Source organism: Setaria viridis, chromosome 2, assembly GCF_005286985.2.
Source record: "Setaria viridis chromosome 2, Setaria_viridis_v4.0, whole genome shotgun sequence".
NCBI classification, from domain to species: Eukaryota; Viridiplantae; Streptophyta; class Magnoliopsida; order Poales; family Poaceae; genus Setaria; species Setaria viridis.
Window position 1 is genome coordinate 45,119,245 of NC_048264.2, and position 24,257 is coordinate 45,143,501.

Sequence of the window (24,257 nt, forward strand, 5' to 3'; positions counted from 1 at the left end):
GTTGGTAGCTTCCATGGTGGAACACGCCGTTAACCCTTCAATTTGCAGATCACTCAACTGATTGAAATATCTCAGATACATAATTTACTTTGTTCCCACTTTAACCAAGCTCTCATTGGCAAATCTGGATGGCAACCACAGCAGTTCTTCAGTAGTTGGTAGCTTCCATGGGTCACCGTCGTTCTCTCTTCAATTTGCAGTTCCCTCAACTGGTTGGATATCTCGGATATATAATTTACTATCTTCTCACTTTAACCAAGTTCTCATTGCCAAGCCCCCTTAGTTAACCGTATATTTTTTTTCTTTTCATAGTTTGCTCCACAGCAAACGTTTGCTCCTAAAAATGCTGATAGGATCTGAATGGTAAAGAGACAAAAATGTAGCCATAATCCATGTTGTCTTGAAGTTTGATACTACATGGTTCAAGATAGACATTCAGATTACAGGACATACATAAGGCGTAAAGAATATGATCCAGTTACAGCAACAACTTGCTGAGCCTTCTGTATTTCACATATATACAAGCCCTTGGCATCTTTCGTTGCTCTGCGCCTTGATCTTTCAGGATTCAACACTGCCAGAAGAAAACATGTTCTTTTGGGGTGTGTGTGTGTGTGTTGGTGGGGGGGGGGGGGGGGGGGGGGGGGGGGGAGCCACAAGCCAGGAAACACCACGGTTTCAAGCATTTCATGGAACTGCATGGTTATCATCATATCAACATGAAGTGGGAAAAACACCAAAGTGATTTACTTCTTTGAAATAAATCTTGAAGACACAGGTTTGTTGAACCTATAATGCTGTAACAGAATAATGTGAGAACACGTTTGGTAATTATTAAAACAAAAGTATGAATCAAGATTAAAATACAGAAGAACAAAATGCGATAGTGTTCCTTCCTTTTCTCATTTCCATTATCAACTAATCGAATAAAGCTAAAATACATAAATTAACAAACGTGAACAGATTAAAATACAGAAGACCAAAATGCGATAGTGTTCCTTCCTTTTCTAATTTCCATTATCAACTAATCGAATAAAGCTCAGATAAATAAATTAACAAACGTGAACTAAATGTCCAAGAGTTCAAATGAGAAATCTCAAACCATCAATTTTACCTAGCTTTCTTTCGCTTCCTGTTGCAGTTCCTTGTAGGGTCCCTGATTTAAAGTCTCACCACTCAAGGTTTTCCTCTGAGGTAAGTACTCTCCAGGAAGGTTCTCAATTCCTTTTTTGATGATAGCCTTTTTCATACTTGTTTCTCCTGTACAAAATTTTGGAAGTTTCTTTTTTGCATTTTCTGGGACTAGAGTTTTCTGAGAGTGAATACTGAGATATGATCTGGAAACAGCGGTAGCAGTAGCACAATATTTAACAGCGTCTTCACCGCCAGCACATTCTTCCAAAGCAAGCTGAAAATTGCATATTGGACACAAGTCAAATGCTTGGATATCGGGGATCAACATATTCCAGATGATACCTGAATGAGTAATAGGAAAAAGGTGCCAAACTTGTACATATAAACATTGAATGCTCAATAGCATGCCAAAAGAATTAGAATGCAAAAAAGCTTAAGCATAATTCGCATCCATGTTAGATGAAGTTGGCAGGATACTCAGTGAAGTGTTGACAAGAATAAATTCAAATGTTTAAACAGCAACCATGGATGGTATGTTGATTGTCGACATGAACAATAGTAAGAATGATTTGCTGCTATTGCTAGTAGATCAGCAGCACTTTCTATTTAAGATTTGACAGGCAGTAATGATGATGAAGCAGCCCCTGAGCTCACCGAATCAAACTGCTCATGATGTAGCTGCTGCGATTTTCCCTTTCCCTCACCAATGTTCTTCTCTTCCTCCTCATTTTGCTGCTCCTCATCTGACTGATTTGCAAGGATAACAAAATCCTCCTCCAAATCCTCATCCCCGGACTCAACAGCCGGCAAATCACTCCCGTCAAGCAGCTTCGCGACATCCAGGTCGATAGCCTCCTCGACCCGCCTCGTCGCCACCGCAACCTCCCCGGAACCAATCGGAGCACGACTCAAGTCGTAGGCCTGCGCCACGCGCGAGTGAACAGAGTTAGCCAACCCGGCAGACAGATGAAATGGCGCGGACTAATGGTGAAGCGGACAGACCATGACGTCCACGGGGAGGCCGGAGCGCGCGGGGCGGCGGCGGCTGGGGAGGAACACGGCGGAGGAGCCTCCGCCGCCGGTGGAGGAGAGGGAGGGGCGGAGCTCGCGGAGGTGGGCGAGGTAGTCGTACCCGTCGTCGGGGAGGCCGAGCTCCAGGATCTCGCGGCGGACGTGCTCCGGGAGGGCGCCTCCGCCGTCGTCGGCCGACGAGGATGAGGGCTCATCGTCTCCTCCGACGGCGGTGGAGGACGAGGGGCCGCCGCAGCCGTCATCGGCGAAGCCGGGGACGGAGTAGGGGTTGTCGTCGACGCGGACGAAGACGCGGTCGGAGGCGTCGGCGGCGCCCGGGCGCGGGCAGAGGCGGAACGTGGCGAAGTTGCGGGGCTTGCGGTTGCGGCCTCGGCCCATGGCGGCAACGACGGCGGCGGAGTGGGGGGATGCAAGGCGATGCGTCAGACGGTCAGAGTGAGAGGACACAGCAGGGAAGGCGAAAATTGCCACCGCAGGGACGGTCGACGGGCCGGGCTGTGATCACGGATATTTTCTGGTGGGCTGAGCGCTAATCTTTCCCAAATGACTGTATGGGTCATTTATCTTCGGTCGATGGGCTGGATACGTGGCCCATCTGCATCATACACACGTCTGCCTTGTGGGCCTACCTGTGGGCCATCTATCTTCGGCCTATGGGCTGAAGCATCATGATTATTTATTGATTCAGAGTTTCAGACACACATTATCGCCGGGTCAACGCCACACCCACGCACACTGTCCACTATACAGCGGACAGGTTCACTCAGCAGCGAGTAAGCGCACGTCTGAGTAGGCAGGGTGCGAGTGCGACGCGTTCATGCGAGCACCGTGGTCTCCACGGCGGCGGCACGGAGCACCGCGTCGTCGGCGTGCTCGCCGTCGGCCTCCACCCAGAGCTCCCGCAACGCCTCCTTGATGTTGTGAATGCTCTTCAGCTCCACGTCCGCCCCCGGAACCAGCGACGAGCTTCCCACCTGCATCGTTCCATGTACACATGGGGATTACCCTTCGACAGGCGCTGCATTAATTTGCAGAGTGGAACACAATGGCAGACAAGAGCTTACAACGACGGTGTGGAAGCCGGCCGCCTTCCCTGCGGCGATGTTGCGCGCACTGTCGTCGAGGAACACCTGCCATGGATGAATCATGAATGAAAGGGAGTCCTTTCACCATTGCAGCTAACGAGGATCTGAAGTAAACATCTGGGAGAAATCACTGTGGTTCGTTACTGGATTTATTACCGTTCTCTTGGCGTCGAGCTTGGCGATCTCTATGACAGCTTCCATGGACTCCAGAGACGGTTTGCACAAGACTCCCCTGCGAGGAGGAGTTGGGCCGTCAGAACCACTGCCAGTGTCGTCTTTTTCAGTTGCCGGGTTCAAGGTCTCGAAGCAGATGATGGCATCGAAGCAGCCTTCGAGCCCGACCTTCTCCAGGACTGTAGCCGCATGGTTTTTGCCAGAGTTGGTGAAAATCTGTAGATGGAAGCAGCAGTCAGTTTCAGATCGACTAGATCTAGGGCAGATGCCACGCAGCCACTAGCTCTAGCTGTGTCTTCGCTGACAAAAAGGGCATGCGAAAGGGCATCAAGAAGAACTCACAATCTTCCTCTGTGGCAGAGAGAGCAGCAGCTGCCTTATGACAGGGTCAGGCTTCAGCTTCTCATATGGCAGCCTCTCATGAACGCAAGAGTGGAAGTCATCGTAATCGAAATCATAGCCCAAAGCCTAACACACGATAACTGGATCAAAACTCTATGAAGGTGAGCCTCGAAGTATCAGTACTGAGACAAACCTTGAGACCAGCCATTGTGGTTCCATGCTCCTTGTACAAATCGTGGCACATTTTTGGAATCTGACTCTCTTCAATATGCAGCTTGTTCAGCATATATTCTGTGTAATGGCAATTCCAAATTAGTGTGTGAACAAATAATACTATAGCACTGAATTTTGTGGATGGAAATAAATGTTGTTTACCTTGTATGCTGGCACAGTATGCCAGGTAGAGTCCTATGCTCAGTGGAAAGAGAGTCTCATCAAGATCTGCATATGCAAGGCAAAGAGAAGTTAAAGAATAGTCCAAAATGGAAAGCAAAAGCCGGGCAACGAGGTGTCTTTTCTCCATGTATCATGTATGTCAGGTAGAGGTACTCACCAAATAGCAAGCAATCAAATTTGGATCCAGCAGTGTATGATTCCATCGTCACAGATTAGTGTCTGCAACCAACAAACAATGGTTAGATTATTTCAGCATCGGCAGACATTTTTCTTCGGACGACAAAAAAATATTCCAGTTGCATCTGTCCAAATAGATCATATGCCAAGTCCATTCTCATAAGAAAATCTTGTTAGATTATTGCTAGAATTGGAGATTCGTTGCCTGAAGTTAGTAAATTGAAATGGGTAAATTGCAGAACGTGTGCAACCAATTCTAGCAACACTATGCATGATCAATCAGACCAAAAACAACTGTAGATATCAAAAACTAGAAAGTAGCGTGAGCCCAGAGGGCATCATGATATTCATGAGTAATGAAACATCATAGAAATTTACACAGACAACAAATCAACCGTTGCACACCAAAGATCGACAGTCGAAGAACGAAATTGGGGAAATGTTCTTTCCTAAAAGATAGAACTCAAACGACAGCAGAATTGGACATGTACCTAGATGCTAGACTGAAGGAGAAGCACACAGTCGTGCAGAGGTTGATGCCGCAGCACGCATAGGCTCCCCCTATTTATATGCTAGGAGGCGCTGCTGGCTTTCTTGGAGGATGACACATCTTAGAGCAACTTTAGGCTTCAGCAATAGCCTTCAAACCAAAGCACTCAAAATCATATAGGGTTCTTTCTATTTTTAGGGTTAAAAAATTGTATCCAAATCCAACAATAATCCTCTTAGATATAGGGCTTTCTGGAGACCTCCATGAATGGCGGGGAAGGGAGAAATTTGGAGGTCTTCTCAAAATGAGAAGTCTAGTAGAGAGCCCGCTAAAGTACGGTTTTTTTTAATACAAAGACTTGAAATTATTAGCATGCGCTGGAAATAGTGATAGACTAGGAGAATTACTACGATGGATACAGTGTCGGAGATGGCAGCATGCTCTTGATGAGGCTTCGCACGGAGACAATGTGGATGGACCAATTCACGTGGAAACACGAGCTAGCCATTCATGCAACAACAACATGCTAACATGTGCGTACCAATTAAGCCATCATTTGTGTAAGGTTTCATATTTATATTTCCAAAAACAACACATAAACAAAACGTATTTAGCTCATAGATGAAATAGCCCACACAATGCATTGTTTCATCTTTTATTATTTTCGAAACTAGTATAAGATAAAAGCCATCTTGTAAATAGCATCGCAATTAATTACATAATAGCTTATTTATTGTCCATGACACTGCTATTGGAAATTATTTTACATAGGGGTATTACTGCGATGGACCCGGTGTCGGAGGAGACAGCTGGCACAGAAGTTCATTCTCCAAAGGTAAGTCACACCGCGCTCCAACAGATTTTGCATAGCACAGGATACATATGCCCTACGTGGCCGTCACAGCTTCGTGTTCAACTGTTCATGCGAGCACCGTGGTCTCCACGGCGGCGGGCCGGAGGACCGCCTGGACGTGCTCGCCGGCGGCGTCCCAGAGCTCCGGCAGGGCCTCCTTGATGTTGTGGATACTCTCCAGCGCCACGTCCGCGCCTGCCACCAGCGCTGAGGTCCCGACCTGCATCGTTATGCACACCACGCTCATTTAGGCTTCGACTGTTCGACAGGTGCTGGTGCTGCACTTGCAGAGTGGCAGTGTGACACACAATTGCAGAGACAAAAAAAACTTACAACGACGGTGTGGAAGCCGGCGGCCTTCCCTGCGGCGATGTTCCGCGCGCTGTCGTCGAAGAACACCTGCCAGGATGCACACAGAGAGAGTTCTTTCACGATAGTTGCAACCGGGAAATACAAAATAAATCAGTGTTTCTTCATTGCTTGATCAATTACCGTTCTCTTGGCGTCGAGCTTGGCGATCTCTATGACAGCTTCCATGGACTCCAGAGACGGCTTGCACAGGACTCCCCTGCGAGGAGGAGCTGAGTCGTCAGAACCACCATTGATGTCGTCTTGCTCAGTTGGCGGGTTCAAGGTCTCGAAGCAAATGATGGCATCGAAGCAGCCCTCGAGCCCGAGCTTCTTCAGGACCGTAGACGCATGGTTTTTGTCAGAGTTGGTGAAAATCTGCACACGGAGCAGCAGTCAGTTTCAGACTAAATTCAGATGCCATGAAGCTACTAGCTGTCTTTGCTGACACAGGATAGCAGGATTCAAGAACGACTCACTATCTTCCTCTGTGGCAGAGAGAGCAGCAGCTGCCTTAGGACAGGGTCAGGCTTCAGCTTCTCATACGGCAGCCTTCCATGAACGCAAGCGTGGAAGTCATCGTAGTCGAAATCGTAGCCCGAAACCTACCACACATGATTATGGAAAGTATAAAACGTGTGCAAACGATGGATCAAAACCTATGAAGGTGAACCTTGAAGTACCAGTATTCAGACAAACCTTGAGACCAGCCATTGTGGTTCCATGCTCCTTGTACAAATCGAGGCACATTTTTGGAACCTGGCTCTCTTCAATATGCAGCTTGTTCAGCATGTATTCTGCATAATGGTAATTCCACATTAGTGTATGAACAAATAATATTGTATCAATGACTGAATCTGTGGATGGAAATAAATGTTATTGTTACCTTGTATGTTGTCACGGCATGCTTGGTTGATTCCTAAGCTCAGTGGATAGAGGGTGTCGTCAATGTCTGCATATGCAAGGCAGAGAGAAGTTAAAGAATCATCCGAAAGGAAAACAAAAGCTGTGCAAACAGGTATCCATTTCAACATGTATGTCAGGTGCTCACCAAATAGCAAGCAATCAAATTTGGCTCCAGCAGTGTATGATTCCATCTTCACAGATTAGTGTCTGCGAAAGCACATGAAATTTTTTTAGGGGAAATACGGTAAGACTTTTTTCCTTTGGACGAAAAAATTAAAAGATTATAGTTGCATCTTTTCATATAGCTTCAGATGTCAAGTCCATGCTCATAAGCACATCTGGTTAGATATTGCTGAATTGGAGATTCACACGCCGTTTTGCGTGTTGACTAGTTCTTGTAAACCCAGAATGATATAGTTATTGAAGTGAAACATAAGGTTCATCTGGCAACAGCCGACTCATTGATTGAGTAGACCAATTGTTGCCCAAGCGGCCAAGACAAAGAAAATGGCCATACGAGGATGTGTTAAGCAAGTAATGATTACAACTTAACATGTATCCAACCATGTTAAAATGTGGAAACGTTAGGAAAAATTACTGCCTTGTGGATGCACAAAAATGTTATAGGATGTTTCAGTTGCGAAAATATTTTTAAGAAATTACTATGCACGATCAATCAGACAAAAAACAACCATAAATATCAACAACTAGAAGCTAGAGTGAGCCCAGAGAGCATCATGATGTTCATCAGTAAAGAAACACCACAGAAAAATTACGCATAAAACAAATAATCAGCCGGTGCAAACCAAGATCAACAATTTGACGAACGAAATTTCAGGGAAATATTCTTCTTCCCCGAAAGAAAGAACTCAAACGGCAGCAGAATTGGACATGTACCTAGGTGCTAAGCTAAAGGAGAAGCACAAAGTCTTCGCAGAGTTTGATGCCACAACTCGCATAGGCTTTCCCTATTTATACACTTGGGAGGCGCTGCCGGCTTTGTTGGGAGATGACACATGGTTAGCCACATTAGTGGGGGTCTGGCCTTAAAGTACTAATCCACGGCCTGAGTCCTTCCAATCTTTTCTACTACCTGCTATACGCTTTAGCTGCCGATTTTCACCAAGAACCGACCAAAGAATCTCGCTTTAGTTGCTCTCCTACACGAACTGCCCTTGCTTTGGCTTAACTGGATGCAACCGACCTAATAGAAAATTGTGCACGAGTGATGCAGTGGTGTGACCTTAACTTTACAAGGGGTAGTGGTTGTGGGCATGCATAATGCGTGGTGATTATTGCTTGGGTGAACGACCACTCAACTCAGGTTAGAGCGTGTTGAAAAGGGGTGAGCGAGTACACGGTTCAATTTGCTGCTCGAGATGATGTCTGGTTTGGAGAAAGTAAAAAAAAAAGTGTTTTCTCTTCTAACGACATATGTGTGGGGTAAAATCACGTCGCTCTCATTGCTTATTTACACTTTTGAGGTGTTGTGCCATTGCGGTTACCTGTTCAAGTTTACTGCTTTTTCGAATATGTTCTCCACACGGTTGTCTGAGATAAATTTGCTCTTCTATTTACTTTTACCTACCTATATTCGTATAATAAGCTACTCCCTCCATCCCGAATTACTATTCGTTTTGATTTTTCTTAATATATAGTTTTTGCTATGCACCTAGATATATATTATATCTAGATGCATAGTAAATGCTATGTATTTAGAAAAATCAAAACGAATAGTAATTTGGGACGGGAATAATGCTGCTACTTTTGTCAGCATGCATGCAGCAGCAGAAAAAGAAGAGAGAAAACGGCAAGGCTCACGAAACGCATGACAGGTGCCGCCTCACCAAAAGCACACTAAGCTAGCCAAACCTGTATGCTTAATTAGTCCAGGAAGACTTAATTATGCAGCAGATGCGCGTTTCGTTTTCCGCGTGTGATTTTTTCAGAATTCTAAAACCATCCAGTCACCAGGCACTCATCCACTCATCCTTGGTTCACGGATCAGTTATAGATTGTCAAGGATGGGAAGATAGGAGAGGACAATGGATGAAACAGCACATATATATATTCCCAGCTTCAATGATGGAATGGATTAGATCAGATCTGAATATTTGATTAAATAGTACGGACACATGCTTAAGAGTTAAGACACGACGCTTAAAAGGACTTGACTATGCAAATATATGTAGTTGTGCAAAAGAACTTGTAGCACTGTGACTTTACTATGCAAATATATAGTTGCTTAAAAGGATTGAACCCCGTAAAACTTACACTGAGAATGGCCTAACACATAAACGGCTTCTCACCACTTGATTAAGAGGTGGTTCTGCGCGAGTAACCTTTTCTTCTAGCATTATTAGGTATTTGTCACACTTCAATGAACTTATTTCGGGCCAAAAGTTGGACATGTAAATATGATTTGTGATTAGTATGCGTCACTTGACATTGTCAGCTGCACTGCATACTTTGTTAGTTCATAGTAGTTCAGACCAAATAACATCACAATGACATATAGGATCATAGTAGAATAAAATAGAGCAACTGAGATAGGCTTTTTCAAAGCCCTTTCCCTGTGTTCGTTCTAAATTATGTGCCAGGGAATACCCGAGGGAGTAAATTATGTGCCAGGGAACACCCGAGGGAGCCAAACGGATTAGTGACACATTCAGCGAATAAAACCTGACAAAGAAATTGAGTTTTTTTCTTTTAAAAAACATAACGACCAACTACCAAGCCTGTCTCTAGCTCATCTTGCAAGAGTTCTATTCCATGGAAGGAACATGCGCTTGGAGACTTTGCAAATCATTGGATTATTTAATCACACTTCTTTCTTGACAGCTGGTTAGGAATATCTTAAGTCATTGTCTAATAATCTATATTACATCCAAACAAGGCCTGAATAGGCAATATACCATTAATCTACAATCGGTGTTCTTTAAGATTTTTCTAAGAAATAGGAACATGGTACACAAAAAAAAAGTGAGCAGAAATAGTAGAAAGAAAGAAAGAAAAGAATGACTAATGAGTGAAATAGATATAACCAAAACTATACGGAAAGAAAGTAATGAAAAAGTCTAAAAACATTCTAACCGTGTCGAACCGTCTTCCCTCAAGGAATTTTTTTCTTTTACACCTGATGTCACGGCATATTGTGATTAAGTGTTTGGTTTTCCTTAACATCCCCTTGATTAGAAATTAACTGTAGCCGGGTCGATTCCAGATCACTAGAACTAGCTAGAATTCCTTCACCAGGCTGGATTTTTACTACTACCTAAATTTCAAAAACTAGCCGGGAGGACTTTTTTTTTAAAAAAAAAAGGCTGGACACCTTTTGGGCTTCCTGATTGACACCTACTTAGGCTGGTTGGGCTTTCTGTCTCCACTTACCTTGCTTTTGGGCTTCCTCATGATATATAGCACAACAAATTCATTTTCGCAACGGGTTGTGCCATCATAAAAAAGCACAGGAATTCCACATAGAAGTACATTATCCAAACTTATTAGTTCCACATATTGGTTGTTATATTACCATGCTTGATCACTGATCAGGCACATTGCGTTCCAGCACATTTCGCACAGCACAGGATACATATAACATATGTACTACGTGGCCGTGACGGTTCCGTGTTCATGCGAGCACCGTGGTCTCGACGGCGGCGGGCCGGAGGACCGCCTCGACGTGCTCGCCGGCGGCGTCCCAGAGCTCCGGCAGGGCCTCCTTGATGTTATGGATGCTCTCCAGCGCCACGTCCGCACCAGGCACCAGCGCTGAGGTCCCGACCTGCATCGTTCCATGTGGGATAATGAGCCATGGAAAAGTGATAGCCGCATGCTAAGTTGAAGAGGGCACGCGCGGTGATAGGGCTTACAACGACGGTGTGGAAGCCGGCGGCCTTCCCCGAGGCGATGTTGCGCGCACTGTCGTCGAAGAACACCTGCCATGGATGCACGCAGAGAGAGTTCTCTCATGAAGATCGCAATGGATCGGAGAAATATGGAAGAAAAATAAGTGCTTCTTCATTGCTTGATCAATTACCGTTCTCTTGGCGTCGAGCTTGGCGATCTCGATGACGGCCTCCATGGACTCCAGAGACGGCTTGCATAGGATTCCCCTGCGAGGAGGGGCTGGGTCGTCAGAGCCAGCTCTGCTGCCACCATCAGTGTCAGCTTCACCTGCATTCTTCTGGTTCTGGTCATTGGCATCTTGTTGGGTTGACGGGTTCAGGGTCTCGAAGCAGATGATTCCTTCGAAGCAGTCCTCTAGCCCGAGCTTCTCCAGGACTCTTGCCGCATGGGCCTTGTCAGAGTTTGTGAAAATCTGTGGCGGGATCAACAGTTTCAGTCTGAGAAAATACAGATGCAGTGCAGTAACTGCCCTTGATGATGATTCAACGAATGCAAAGGAAATGGGCGTCAGGAAGGACTCACTATCTTCCTCTGTGGCAAGGAAAGTAGCAGCTGCCTCAGGACAGGGTCAGGTTTCAGCTTCTCATACGGCAGTGTACCATGGACACAAGCGTGGAAGTCGTCATAGTCGAAATCATAGCCCAAAACCTACCACATGATAATGGAAGTTGGATGATTTTTCAGAGATTACGAAAAAGAATCTTGAACAGGAAAATTGGCAAATGTATCAGTATTCGGTGGCAACAAGACATGCCTTGAGGCCGGCCATTGTGGTTCCATACTCCTTGTACAAATCTAGGCACATCTTGGGAACCTGGCTCTCTTCAATCTGCAACTTGTTCAGCATGTAGTCTGCAAGTCGGCCATTGCAAGTGTATGAGCAGACATATTTTGTAGCGTAAACATTTTTGGATCGGCATAGGTGCTACTCACCCTGTATGTTCTTGCGGCATGCCAAGTTGATGCCTAAGCTCAGTGGGTAGAGTGTGTCATCCATGTCTGCATATATGGGGCAGCATTTTCACAAATCTGACAAAAAAGAATATAATGCTTGAAATCAGTGATAATCTAAATCGCCAGGTCCTCACCAAACAGCAAGCAATCAAATTTCGCTCCAGCAGCGTACGATTCCATCTTCACAGATTACTGATCTGAAACAGCAACTAAACACCCTGATGCCAAAGGGAAGCACAGCCACAATGCGCTGCAAGTCGATGCCGCACTTGGCATCGGCTCCCACCGTATTTATACAGAGAGTCGAGAAGGCCCAGCCGCTGGCTTTGTTTGTTGGAGGATGACACATGGTATGGCAGCGACATCAGTGGGGGTCTGAGGGAAGCATATCTCCATCCCCTCCACCGAATAAACCTTAAACTACTCCGCGGATTCCTGCTTTGCTAGCATCTGCTTTACTTGTCATTTTCCATCAAGAGCCTCATCAGAGTGCTCTCCTACGCGGCGTCCAATTCCAAGTCCTCCTGGAGCTGGAATGCCTGCTTTAACTTTGGCTTCGGATGCAACCGACCTGGTAGACAACTGGGCGTGGATGCAAGTGCAAGGATAAAGGATCCAGTCGTAATCGGCAATAATTCGTGGGGATTGCTGCTGGGATGGGGATCGATCACTCGTGCTATCAGAGCGTTCCTGAAAGTGATGGGTGCGGTTGCTTTGTTGAGCTCGTACATGGACAGAAGCGGTCAAGCGTTTGATGTGTCTCGTAACGGCATTTCTTACCACGAACAGGCGACTAGTGCGGTAAGAGATCGCATCGCTTTCGTTCCTTGTTTGTGGTTGATTTCAGCTGCTGTGGTGACCCTGCTGCTCAATCTTCAGGCTCACAGTTTTGGGGCTTTCTTTTGGCCAAATGCTCTTCTGTTCATGTTGCGTGCCTTCTTTTGTTCTTTATACATACTCCGTACCTAATTGATACAGGTGCTCTTCAGCCTTTACACCACTATCTCTTGAGTCTTGAGAACTGAACTCTCTGTATCACATAGTCCTGTTCACAGTTGCAACTCTCCATGGTTTTCAGTACATGGGTAGGCGTTAGGCCTACTTGCCTACCTTATCCAGTGGATTTGAGCTACCTGGCCACTGAATCTGATTGAGCACTGGCGGTGGCTTTAGGCTGGGGCTCTGCCTGCGTCCTCATTCCAACTAGCCAGCGCAGAGGGAGCCTGTCTTTTCGCTAAACATTGGGGGGAGCCTCCCGTATCATGATGCCGTAGTGCATGGCTGAGGCGATCTGCTCTGTCTGTCACTCCCTCACTTTGCTCGCCGACTTGCTTTATCAGCCAGTGCGGTGCAGCGGTGCTTCTTGTTGCAACACGCAGCTGAACTGAATTATCTCGCTCCATCAGATTCAGAGTTGTCTGTTCGTTTGGTCACTTCACAGCCTCACAGGCCATGTGATAACAAGGGTATGTTGGTTACGCTCTGAGTCTGAGGTGATCGGCATGATCAGTGTTGAGGAGAACAGTGGCTTGTGCCTTGTTTACTCTGCCATTCGAATCAAATCTCGACAAAATCCCTGAAGAGATTTGATTCGAGGAAAGAATCACGTGGCAGTGGCATCGATTTATGATGGTCGTAGTCTAATGGAGGAAAAGGCAATCCAAAACAGAGAAAGGAAGCATTGAGAAGGTAAAGCCAAGTCTTTAAGATTTTCCAGAACCATAGAGAGAGCTACGGAAACTGAATACTCCAGGTCATAAGATAATTAAGTAGCTAACACCTTGTGCATAGCATAATTCAGAATACAAAAATACTGAAATAATATGTGTAGATGATTAAAAACAAAGGATTCGCGCATAGCATCTTGGCATGATGCAGAGGTCGTAATGTTTATCTCCTCGTTTTCTAGAAAGGAGAAAAGATTCTATCAAAGAAAGGAAAAAAATTGGCAAACAACGGATATAAAAAGGGAAAAAAATTGGCAAACAACGGATATAAAAAGGGTTATATAAGTTGAAGATTAAAACTAAGTATCAAATGTGGCTGTAGTTTAGTGGTGAGAATTCCACGTTGTGGCCGTGGAGACCTGGGCTCGAATCCCAGCAGCCACACACACATCTTATGAATCTTTTTATCCAACTATTTTATCCTTCTTCTGTTGTGGACGTGCTGAAGTGGTGGGCTGTCGGGCTTCTTCTTCTGTTGTAATCTGGGCCAAGTTCTGTGTAGCAAACGGGCCTTATAGCCCGGCATTGCATTTTTCATTCCGTTCCATTTATGGCTCATATCTGCGCAATCTTTTCCTTTCTTAATTTTTTTTTTATGGACGGCTTCACTCAGCCCCCTCAAAAAAAAAAAAAGCTGTTGCGTAGTGGCACGGCGGCGCAGATCCAGACAGGCAGACGACAGCTGCATCTTTCATTTTGTAAAACCATGCAAAGGTAGGTAGCTGTGTATAGGCCTCCGATCCGCCTCCAGTGGTTCGCCCGGCCGGCCTGTTGGCCATGAAAGGACCCGACGGCGTGGTGGTTATCTTGCACCGACGATGCACATCGAACCATCACCATCAGCCAGCCAGAAATGGCACGCTCCAGCCTCCAATTGCTCCCATTAATCAGCTAGCCTTTCGCCCTTTCAGTGCAAAGCTTGCGGTCCTAACTGGAGTTTTAATCAGAAGTCCGTCTCGTTAATGTGCTACTGCTAATGCACGCAGGCTGTACCATGGGCTTGTGTAGTTCACCCCAAATTCTAACTTTGGCACTATGCAAAAAGAAGATTCCACATTACATCAAACTTACGGTACATGCATGGAGTACTAAATGTAGACGAAATTAAAAATTAATTGTACAGTTTTGTTGTACTTTGCGAGACGAATCTTTTGAGCCTAATTAGTCAATGTTTGGACAATAATTCATAAATACAAACGAAACACTACAGTTTGCTACGGTGCTAACACAGTGATTTTAGTACTCCAAAATTGGGCAACTAAACATGGCCCAAACCTGCATCAAGGTATCACGCTACTCCCTTTTTTCTATTGGAGCTGCTGCTGGTCGACGGATGAGCAGCGGAACATGCCTAACTTTGACCCGAGGCGACGCCTGTCATCACGCATCCAATCTCCCCCACGCCAATCTGAATCTAGGCCATGTTTAGTTACTCCCAACTTCCAACTTTGACACTATGCAAAAAGAAGATTCCCCATCACATCAAACTTGCGGTACATGCATGGAGTACTAAATGTAGATGAAATTAAAAAGTAATTGCACAGTTTTGTTGTACTTTGCGAGACGAATCTTTTGAGCCTAATTAGTCAATATTTGGACAATAATTCACAAATACAAACGAAACGCTACAGTGTGCTACAGTAACAGTAATTTGGCACCTCCCAAATTGGCCAACTAAACAAGGCCCTACTCCTCTCTCTCTCTGTACCTCGTCGCCTTGCCGTCTGCCGTCTTGCACTCTGCAGGGCACGAGGGACTCCCAGCGCCCGCGCCGACGCGATCCAAGGCAGGCACGATTCGTTGCACGCTGCGCGGGGGCACGAGGAGGCGACGCGCACGCCACCATTTGTTTACGGCGAGCCGGGCGGCAGGCGGCAGCACGGGCGCTGCAGGTCCATGTGCTCCCGCTCCCGGGGATAGCTACTGAGATTACGCTCTGATTGACGGCCACTACCCGAGCATTGCTGCTGTAGATTAATCTGCGTGGCACGGATCTACAGAGGGATTAGTGCTATATGCGTCTCTATTCTGATGGACTGACTGACTGTTAAAGAGGAGTACCTAACACGCACGCATCGATCTTGGGGAAGAGAAGAAGAGCATCTGCGCATAATGTCCGGATGTCCCCATCGGCGCACACACCAGCTGCCTATTCCTACGCCGTGCCGAGCTCACTTTAGCGCCGAATCGTTTTTGAGTTCTGATGAGAGGCCGCTGGATGAGGCGCCTCGGCCTCGCTTTGTGGCCTGAAAACTGCACCAGGCCGGCACCGGCAGCGTGTTCTCGCGAAAGCCAAAGCCGGCAAAGAAGCTTCCGGCTTTACCGCCGCCGAGTGGCGAACGGAGCACTGTCCCATCACATCGTGTCGGCAGGGCGATCTATTCCACCGGCCTAGCTCTGTTTCGTCTCCGCTCTTCAGTGCGTCCCCCCACCTGGCCACCTTTTGTTGCCGTCGCAGAGCGGAGCCATCCGGTCTGCCCAGGCCACCATGCACTGCACCTGCCGTGTGCCAGCTCAGGATTTTTATTATTTAGCAACAAGTTCACCCTAACTCCCAACTTTATCACTATGCAAAAAGAAGATTCCCCATCACATCAAACTTGCGGTATATGCATGGAGTACTAAATGTAAACGAAATTAAAAACTAATTGCACAGTTTTATTGTACTTTGCGAGACGAATCTTTTGAGCCTAATTAGTCAATGTTCGGACAATAATTCACAAATACAAACGAAACGTTACAGTGTGCTACAGTGCTGTAACAGTAATTTGGTACCTACAAACTTTGGCAACTAAACAAGGCCTTAGTTCTTTAAGTAGCCCCAAGACCATGCGTTTTGATTGGTTTTCTTCAACGCTGTAGGGCTCGCCGGCTCGCCGCCGGCGTAATCCGACTCCAGCCCGCTATCGACGCCGGGTGCCGCGAGCTAGTACCTTGCTGGTTCGCGTAGAGAAAAATTGCCAGTTGACACCGGCTACGGGCCCTGCAATCACGGGCAACTCAACATGTCCCACTGTCTGAGTGTCACCCAGTCACTCACTCCTCGTTTGCTCCCTTTCTTCAGGACCCAACTTTCCTGAACTTAGTTTGATCGACATCCATGATGTGGCTATGTGGTAGGCATAGCCTCCTTTTCTTCAGGCTTCTTGACCATGACCGGAGCCAATCTGCTTTTCATGACAGCGTTTATCTGATGATCATTGGGCATGCAATAGATTTACCAGAGAGAGCGCTATACACGTATAATCTTACATGTCGCTGTCATGATTAGATTCCTCTAGCTGGATTTCTCCACGACCACGAGAATCATTGAGCCATGTTCCAAGCATAGGCATTCTACATTTCCCTCTCGAGGCTCAGCTGAGCTGGCAGGGCGGGTTGCGCCGGTACACGGCTATACGCCATCTAGTGCAGCACGTGCCGGTCGGTTGCAAAGTTGGTCAGGTTTCGTTGTCCATCGACGTACGTGCTGTGGATGCATGCAGCGTGCCGCTACGACAAAAATGCAGCTTCGCACGGGCCTGCAAAACCGGTGGTCCATCTTGTTCGTATCAGCAGCTGGTGGCGGCGGGCGGTGTCCACGTGACCACATGGCGGCCGCCGCAGATGATCCTGGGCACGTCAGGTCCGTCAGTGGAGCATTAATCTTGTCATCAAAGTGTGGTTAGTGCAGTCCCAACTATAAGTTTCCATAAGTTCCGCATCAAATTCCGATGCAAACATCACTGTTTCATATTTAAATTTAATATACTAATCATCTCTCATTATATTTTGAATGATGGGTAGAAATTAGATCTCATACAAGATTCGGTTTCCTTCTCTTTTTTCATTTATTTCTTTATCGCATCATCTTTTATTTTTTCTACGAACAGTCATTGGGTTAGGACTTCGCCCCTAATTATTATACTCCGCTGTTTCTGCTCGGATCATGACTTAGGTCGAAGATATTGATGGTTGCGCACAAGAGTACACGATGATTTCCTCCATCCAAAAAGACTATTCTGACTACATATATGTACGTAGACTGCTACAGACACGATCTGAGACCTGCTACCTTGCTAGTTGCTACGGTGTACAATACTGTATAATACGCGGATGGATCGAAGGAGAATGGAAACAAAAGAAGCTACCGGCCGGTCACTGCGTAGCAGTATTGTTGCGGTTCATTCATGTCACGTCACGGTAGTAGAAACCGACACCAGCACACCACTAGTTGTATTGCGCCTCCCAACGAAAAAGCTGCGCTCGCGCAAGTCGCAATGAAGCACGGGAGACCAACCAGCCTACCGCAGCCAGAGCGCACAGCTGTAGTGCAATGGCGGGCCGAGCTCCCAAAGCGTAAATGCGGTCACACAGACCTCCTCCCATTCTCGAACCCTTTTCTTCCTCCTCCACCCTCCCTCCCTGTGCTGTAATTCCGTTACCTCACCCTCACTAAAGCCTCGCCTTTCCTGCTCACTCCAAATGAGGGAGAGATGCTTTACTTCCTCACACCTGTAACGCCGCACAGGGCCGCGGCACGCCGCGTTACACGTTCCGGCTAGCACTACGCTACGCTACAGAATCTCCATTGCCAGCCAGCTGCGCCGCGCTTGTCTCTGCGTATAAGTTCCTTCTCCTCCCTTGGGCCTTGGCCGCTTCTGCGCTCGCCGCTCTTCTCCCTCCCTCCCGACTTCGCGAGACCTCCCCAGATCCATTCCTCCCCGTGCTCACGCCTCCCCTGCGGCGAGACAGAGCAGGGAGAGGCCGAGGCGGGGCGAGGCAAAGAACCATGGCTTCTCGTCTTGTTGCCGTGATTCTTGCCTTCCTTGTGGGAGCAGGAGCGAGCGCGGCCCATGGCTCCGAGCCGTGGCTGAACGAGACGCAGGTGTACGGCACCACCGCCAGCTCCGGCGGCAGCAACGGCGTCTTCGTTGGCCTCACACTCATCCAGTCGGCGGCCGCCAAGGGAGCCGGTGATGTTTTCTCTTGTCCCAGAAGCAGAATCGCTCCTTTCTTTAATCCGTTTCCTTGCAAAGTTTAGTTTTTTATTAGCAGTCACGCGAGTTCTTCTCGGGCTCAGTCAGTGTGTGAGACTCGAGTGTGAGTGCCTGGATTGGCTCATTGAGTTGTGTGAGGCATGTTCCTCTCCTGTGTTGACCCTGGTTGGTCAGCGCATCTATATAGTATTACTAGATTGGTTGCGATTGCTCTTTTTTTTGCCCCTCTCATGTACCCCTTTATATAGGTAGCATGCTGATTGGGTGATCATGCAGCATGTGTGGATCCTTGGGTGTGGATCTAACCTTGGCCCTGTAGGTGGTTTCCATGATGAATTATTGCTCCTTAGAACTGTCAGGATGAATTATTGCTACCTGATTGGGGAAAAGGGGCTCAATACCATCAGTCCCATGTCATTTGCAGGTTGTTATGATTGATTGCCTTGTGACTGCTTGTGGTAAGTATCAAAGAATTTAGCGACTTGGGTTCCTCTTTGTTTAGGTGCAGTCAGTTGGTCAAGATACGAACTTTTTGCGACTGCTTATTTTTGGATTTATGTTGCGATAGTCTTGTTTGTGGAAACTTGATTGAAGAAAGTCTGCTGAGTGGCCATTGCTTTGGATGTTCAATTAAATAATAGCACTGATGAAGTAGTCCATCAGTAATTTAATTCAGCTTACATCAGAATTTGATTGTGCATGAAAATTTATTCGAGCCTGTAGCAGAGGTAGACTAGTATAAGTTGATGCTTACTTCGTGCTATACTATCTTACAGTGTGCTTGGATGGAAGCTTACCGGGTTACCACCTGCACCGAGGGTTTGGATCAGGAGCAAACAGTTGGCTTGTCAACCTGGAGGTGAGAAATACTTTACAACCACACAGACGTGAAGTCACAGATAAATTCATGAAAATGGCAATTGTACAATTAGCATTGCAATGTTCCATTTAGGATTAACATGAATATGGCATTCAGGGTGGAGGCTGGTGCAATGATGTTAGCAGCTGTGTGTTCCGCAAGGGCAGTCGTCGTGGGTCATCAAATCACATGGAGAGGCAGCTCCAGTTTACTGGGATAATGAGTAACAGACCTGAAGAGAATCCTGGTATTGTTCTCAGCTAATCTGCATTAAGATTTTTTTTCAAACTTCATACTGCGCCTCTGCTGACACCAAAAACAAATATCACTGTTGATTAATTAGTTGTTACTTATAGTTGTGTAATTGTATTGATGTTTTTGGTCTCTTAGATTTCTACAACTGGAACAGAGTGAAGGTCCGGTACTGTGATGGCGGATCCTTCACTGGTGATGGTTCTAATGCGGTTAGTGAGATTCTGTCTCAAGTCTCGGCGTTTTGTTTCCTTAGTTTCACTAAATACTAAATATGCGCTATGAGGATGTTAATCCAACAATCCATGTTGCCTTTGTTTTATTAAGGAACCACAACAATTCACTAGTTTCCTTCTTTTTTTAGGCTGCAGGCCTTTATTTCCGAGGTCAGCGCATTTGGCAGGCTGCTATGGATGACCTGATGGCACAAGGAATGCGTTATGCTAATCAGGTATTTATCCTTCATTCCTTCCACTTTTGACTCATTCTGCTTTAGATTTTGCGGATTCAATTTCATCTCCTGATGCAATTTATCGATCCAGGCCCTTCTTGCTGGATGCTCTGCTGGTGGTGTTTCTACCATACTTCACTGCGATGAATTCCGTGGATTGTTTCCATCAAACACCAGAGTTAAATGCCTGGCTGATGCTGGAATGTTTCTTGACACGTATGTTCACGCAAATAGACGAAACTCGCTTTCCTATAATCTTTGTTACTCATGTAATTATTTATTTCCTATCAATAAAGTGTATTCGCTCAATTGTATATTAATGCAAATAGATCATCCAACCATTTGCAGCATTGATGTTTCTGGTCATCGGGAAATGAGATCCTTCTTCAATGGCATTGTGAGATTGCAGGTATGTTTTGTTTTTGTTGCTCATGTATTTTTGTGCCAATAGCAGTAATTTCATTTTGCCTACATAGCTCTAATAAAAATTCACCTAAAATTCAGGGTTCTGGAAGAAGCTTGCCTAGGTCTTGCACCTCTCGCATGGACAAAACCTCGGTAATGCAAACATCAATGAATATCCATCAAAGATTAAAACATGTGAAAATTTACCTTTTCCTAACTAGTGGTTCCTACAGTGCTTTTTCCCGCAGAACGTGGTGCCAAACATTCAGACTCCAACTTTTATTTTGAACACCGCCTATGATGTGTGGCAGGTACTTGTTATGCATATAATGCTATGCTGTAACTTATCTGGAATTTAAACTGAACGGGTTATTAGCTAAACTTTTCAGTGAAGTAATTCAGTGTCCTATGTTTTCCAGCTTCAACAAAGTGTGGCCCCCAAAGCTGCTGACCCCCAAGGTCTATGGTCAAAATGTAGAACGAACCACGCTTTTTGTAATAGCAACCAACTTCAGTTTTTACAAGGTATTTCATTGTTTCACCAGACCTTTTGATTGTAATAATTTATTAACTAAAGGAAAATAGGCTGACCTACTATTTGCGATGCAGGTTTCAGGAATGAAATGCTCGACTCTGTAAGGGGTTTCTCTGCGTCAAGGCAAAATGGCGTGTTCATCAACTCATGTTTTGCTCATTGTCAGAGTGAGAGGCAGGATACATGGTACGCAAGCAACTCGCCACGTCTTGGTAACAAGGTACGCTTGCAGCAACGCAAACAACAAACCATCTTTATCTCAGTTTCATGGTAAATTTCCTTCACGAACCGAGTGTTCTTCCTATTCTGATGATATTTCCATTGCTTACTACGAGCAGAGAATTGCTGAAGCTGTCGGGGACTGGTACTTCCAGAGGGGAGACGCGAAGTACACAGACTGCGCATACCCTTGCGATAACACTTGCCATCATCTCGTGTTCAGGGGAGACCATTAATATTAGTTATTCTTTGCCACCCATGATTCAGATGGTGAAAGGAACATACCCCAACGGGTACAGAATCAAAAGTTCAGAAACAAGGTATAGATATAGAGAGGGTGCAAGCGTCATGGCTTGCCCTTGTTCATCACGATGATATGATTGATAGGGCAGGGGCCTCGCCCGCAAATGCGAGGAGGCCTCTGCGTTAGCTCCACATACCATGATATCGATTCTTTTCGTTGCACACATCATTCATCATGTGCCTGAACATTTGGCCCTATTGGTGTACTGTATAATGTTATACATTCATGTATGAAACGTGATAATAGTGCGAAGAGAATTTGTGCGGTGAAGTACCTTAATTTGTGGTGCCAATTGTACTTGGTATCCTTGTGAAATGTGTCATGGTGGTTGTTCCGGCAATGATTCTGGTTTATGACATGCGGGGTATCTGAGTGTCTGCAGTCTGCGAAAGTACGATGAGAGATTCCAGAGCAGAACTAGCACCGACGGCCAACAACTCACGCGATCACCAACCAAGGAGAAGCGAAACTGGACGCGCATGGGGCTCGTGGATTGATAGTGCCTCCGCCGGCGGCCGGTTGGCCGCATGGTGGTGGCACTGTGGCAGGCGGCGGTCGACGTCTACACCGCGGGCGCATCGACGACGGCGAGCGCAAGGGTCACGCGGACCAAATTCCCCAACGAGGCTTACGAGGGGCCTCAAGGCCCTCAACAAAAGAGGGATGGGCTCAATAAACTGGGCCTCCCCGTTGGCCCAGTAGCGATGCCGCGTCCCCTTCAGTCTTCAGCAGATCGAATCGTGACCGCAACCTCCCGATCCAACGGCTAGAAATATTCCAAGGGTCCTCCTGGCCTGGCGCGCTCTGGTGCTCGCCGAGCCGTCGCGCTTGGCATCGCCGGCGCCGGCGAGGCGGCGACGTCACACCACGATACCCCAGTGTAATATACGCGGCATGCGTCATTTCCCGCGCGCCTTCACTCGCCGCATTGCGCTCCGCCGCGGTCGCGTCCGACATCTTCCCGCGCCGTCGTGCTCGCGGTCAGCGCCGCCCGGGACGAGACCGCCCAGCCCCGTCGCGCGCATTTCCTCCGCCCGTGGCCCTGGCGCGTCGAGATTTTCCAGCGCCGCCGCTTGGACTTGGAGTTGGAGTTGGATCGAGGGCCTCAACGATGTATGCTGACGACCGCGTCCATGGCCTGCTTCGAAAGTCGATTGCACCTTCAGGCCGATGACTGATCCGCTTGAGGTGAGGAAGGGTTACGAGTTCTCGATGCATGAAAACATCAGCAGCAGGAGCAGCAACGTGCCTGTCACAGTTTAGTAGTACTGTCAGACATTCTGTCAGAAATGGAGGGGAATTGGGGAACGAAAGACGCTGCATCTAAATGTTCAAACTCGTTGCCTTCAATGCTTAATTTGGTGTATCTCAATGTATGAGCCTGTGGAAAATGATAGCTCTGGGGATGTTTTCTGATGCTGAGACACGCCGGTTTGCTACATGCACAGCCTACTGGCATTTACAGCTCAGTAGTTCATCGGTTGATTGCACTCTGAAATGCAGGACTGACTGTCATTTTACAGTGAACAGAAATACAAGTCATCAAAGCACTGGAGGATCATATCACCGGTGATTGGCATTACTCCAGATCATGGGGATTGATTATATACATGCATACACTTGCAAGCATGCCATCGTTGTTGCAAGTCATCCGAGAAGTGCTAATAAGGCGAGTAGGCGATAGGCGTGCCATTTCTTTTTCGTGTGAGCACATTGTCTTATCAAACTGCAGCAGAGATCGCAGTTCAGCTCACGATTTGATGATGTTCTGAAAATCTGGACTTATAGAAGTTGTGTCCTGAATCTCCAGTGCTAAGCAGAGACTGCAGCAGGGATGGCAGTGCAGGTCACGAGCTGAGCGTTGGAGGCAACAAGTTCTGAACATTCAGATGGATACATTTCTGATTGGATCTTTGACAGCAGCGGATTGTTACTGCCACATTGCTGCCGATGTCGTCATGGATCGGGAACCTGAAAATTGGAAAAAAATTTAGCGTTCCTCACCTCAAGGTCAAGGGTACAGCAACAGCCCGCAGGCATGATGACATCCACTTTGACAGACTGCATTGTGTCGGTGCAGCAGGCCATGGACGTGGTGGTCAGCATCGGCGCGGACCTCCATCGCCAAGAAGCGGAGCTGGACCACGTAGATTGATGCGGAAGGGCTGCAGGCGGCGGCACTGTCGGTGTCGTCCCCAGTGGCGCTGGCCGCGGGCACGGACTCGGCGGCGAGATGCCGGCCGCCGCCGTGCAGCGGAATGCGGCGAAGGGAGGCTCGCGGGAGAGTGTGGAAGCGGCGGCACTGAATTCATCGGAGATGACACTAGAGGAGGGAACGTGCTGTGACGGCGCGGGCGCCGGCGATACCAAGCGCGGCGAGCATGAGAGCGTTCGCCAGAAGGTCTGGCCGCCCGGAAGGTATTTCATTTCCCGTCCACCCGACGGTATTTCATTTACCGTCGCGGGTTCGGTAGGACCGTCAGGTTCGGAGGCGATTCGATCTGTTATATAAGCCGAAACGGCAGCGTTGCTGGGCCCGCCCAGTTTCCTGAGCCCATCCCATTTTTTCTTTGTTGAGGCCCGCGTCGGGGAATTTGGTCCACGTAGCCCTCGAGCCGTCGTCGACTCCCGCCGCCGGCGTGGTGAGCCCTGGAGCCTGGAGGCACCAGCACCATCATCCCTTATTATATCATCGCTTTCTTTCCCTAAAACGCACCACCGGCGAC

General features: G+C 47.1%; 5 protein-coding genes and 1 non-coding gene across 8 annotated transcripts; 2 read left to right on the forward strand and 4 right to left on the reverse strand.

Annotated features, from left to right (window-relative positions):
* Window positions 1-642: 642 nt before the first annotated feature.
* Window positions 643-2,596, reverse strand: LOC117845021 (uncharacterized). 3 transcript variants are annotated; one of them, XM_034725893.2, is made up of 4 exons: window positions 2,137-2,596; window positions 1,789-2,055; window positions 1,115-1,408; window positions 643-695 (listed from the first exon to the last, which is right to left on the reverse strand). In XM_034725893.2, the coding sequence occupies exons 1-3, from the start codon at window positions 2,542-2,544 to the stop codon at window positions 1,115-1,117; spliced, it is 969 nt and encodes a 322-aa protein (XP_034581784.1). In that variant the 5' UTR covers window positions 2,545-2,596; the 3' UTR covers window positions 643-695. The 3 variants fall into 3 exon arrangements, with proteins under 3 accessions (XP_034581784.1, XP_034581783.1, XP_034581782.1); XM_034725892.2 differs by having other exon boundaries at window positions 649-797; window positions 2,137-2,595; XM_034725891.2 differs by lacking the exon at window positions 643-695 and having other exon boundaries at window positions 880-1,408; window positions 2,137-2,595.
* Window positions 2,597-2,603: 7 nt separating this feature from the next.
* On the reverse strand, window positions 2,604-4,987 carry LOC117845022 (uncharacterized protein C24B11.05). Its single transcript, XM_072291657.1, has 6 exons — window positions 4,832-4,987; window positions 4,321-4,382; window positions 4,143-4,208; window positions 3,961-4,058; window positions 3,768-3,893; window positions 2,604-3,641 (listed from the first exon to the last, which is right to left on the reverse strand). The coding sequence occupies exons 2-6, from the start codon at window positions 4,364-4,366 to the stop codon at window positions 3,345-3,347; spliced, it is 633 nt and encodes a 210-aa protein (XP_072147758.1). The 5' UTR covers window positions 4,367-4,382; window positions 4,832-4,987; the 3' UTR covers window positions 2,604-3,344.
* Window positions 4,988-5,506: 519 nt separating this feature from the next.
* Window positions 5,507-8,532, reverse strand: LOC117845023 (uncharacterized protein C24B11.05). The gene is made up of 8 exons (XM_034725895.2): window positions 7,835-8,532; window positions 7,083-7,144; window positions 6,918-6,983; window positions 6,731-6,828; window positions 6,511-6,636; window positions 6,176-6,409; window positions 6,017-6,082; window positions 5,507-5,903 (listed from the first exon to the last, which is right to left on the reverse strand). Exons 2-8 carry the CDS (start codon window positions 7,126-7,128, stop codon window positions 5,751-5,753), a joined length of 789 nt encoding a protein of 262 aa, XP_034581786.1. The 5' UTR covers window positions 7,129-7,144; window positions 7,835-8,532; the 3' UTR covers window positions 5,507-5,750.
* A 1,820-nt stretch (window positions 8,533-10,352) lies between these two features.
* LOC117842296 (uncharacterized protein C24B11.05) lies at window positions 10,353-12,098 on the reverse strand. Its single transcript, XM_034722687.2, has 7 exons — window positions 11,935-12,098; window positions 11,780-11,845; window positions 11,601-11,698; window positions 11,369-11,494; window positions 10,977-11,258; window positions 10,810-10,875; window positions 10,353-10,721 (listed from the first exon to the last, which is right to left on the reverse strand). Exons 1-7 carry the CDS (start codon window positions 11,978-11,980, stop codon window positions 10,569-10,571), a joined length of 837 nt encoding a protein of 278 aa, XP_034578578.1. The 5' UTR covers window positions 11,981-12,098; the 3' UTR covers window positions 10,353-10,568.
* Window positions 12,099-13,839: 1,741 nt separating this feature from the next.
* TRNAH-GUG (transfer RNA histidin (anticodon GUG)) lies at window positions 13,840-13,911 on the forward strand. Its single transcript has one exon. It is a non-coding gene; the product is annotated as a tRNA-His (tRNA).
* A 3,886-nt stretch (window positions 13,912-17,797) lies between these two features.
* LOC117845684 (pectin acetylesterase 12) lies at window positions 17,798-21,810 on the forward strand. Its single transcript, XM_034726751.2, has 12 exons — window positions 17,798-18,482; window positions 19,283-19,365; window positions 19,483-19,612; window positions 19,756-19,829; window positions 19,982-20,068; window positions 20,160-20,284; window positions 20,417-20,477; window positions 20,573-20,626; window positions 20,707-20,784; window positions 20,893-20,998; window positions 21,083-21,228; window positions 21,347-21,810. Exons 1-12 carry the CDS (start codon window positions 18,299-18,301, stop codon window positions 21,461-21,463), a joined length of 1,245 nt encoding a protein of 414 aa, XP_034582642.1. The 5' UTR covers window positions 17,798-18,298; the 3' UTR covers window positions 21,464-21,810.
* The last annotated feature ends 2,447 nt before the right edge of the window (window positions 21,811-24,257 follow it).

Coding starts and splice junctions, on each gene's coding strand:
- LOC117845021 (XM_034725893.2), bottom strand. CDS start 2,544: ATGGGCCGAGGCCGCAACCGCAAGCCCCGCAACTTCGCCACGTTCCGC. Junction 2,056..2,136: donor GCCTCCCCGTGGACGTCATG/GTCTGTCCGCTT, acceptor CGCGTGGCGCAG/GCCTACGACTTGAGTCGTGC. Junction 1,409..1,788: donor ATCATGAGCAGTTTGATTCG/GTGAGCTCAGGG, acceptor TGCAATTTTCAG/CTTGCTTTGGAAGAATGTGC.
- LOC117845022 (XM_072291657.1), bottom strand. CDS start 4,366: ATGGAATCATACACTGCTGGATCCAAATTTGATTGCTTGCTATTTG. Junction 4,059..4,142: donor ATACTGTGCCAGCATACAAG/GTAAACAACATT, acceptor GCCATTACACAG/AATATATGCTGAACAAGCTG. Junction 3,642..3,767: donor CTCTGCCACAGAGGAAGATT/GTGAGTTCTTCT, acceptor TTCCATCTACAG/ATTTTCACCAACTCTGGCAA.
- LOC117845023 (XM_034725895.2), bottom strand. CDS start 7,128: ATGGAATCATACACTGCTGGAGCCAAATTTGATTGCTTGCTATTTG. Junction 6,829..6,917: donor ATGCCGTGACAACATACAAG/GTAACAATAACA, acceptor ACCATTATGCAG/AATACATGCTGAACAAGCTG. Junction 6,637..6,730: donor CCACAATGGCTGGTCTCAAG/GTTTGTCTGAAT, acceptor CATGTGTGGTAG/GTTTCGGGCTACGATTTCGA.
- LOC117842296 (XM_034722687.2), bottom strand. CDS start 11,980: ATGGAATCGTACGCTGCTGGAGCGAAATTTGATTGCTTGCTGTTTG. Junction 10,876..10,976: donor AGCTCGACGCCAAGAGAACG/GTAATTGATCAA, acceptor CATCCATGGCAG/GTGTTCTTCGACGACAGTGC. Junction 10,722..10,809: donor CCGGCTTCCACACCGTCGTT/GTAAGCCCTATC, acceptor GGAACGATGCAG/GTCGGGACCTCAGCGCTGGT.
- LOC117845684 (XM_034726751.2), top strand. CDS start 18,299: ATGGCTTCTCGTCTTGTTGCCGTGATTCTTGCCTTCCTTGTGGGAGCA. Junction 20,478..20,572: donor ATGGCATTGTGAGATTGCAG/GTATGTTTTGTT, acceptor CCTAAAATTCAG/GGTTCTGGAAGAAGCTTGCC. Junction 20,627..20,706: donor CTCGCATGGACAAAACCTCG/GTAATGCAAACA, acceptor TGGTTCCTACAG/TGCTTTTTCCCGCAGAACGT.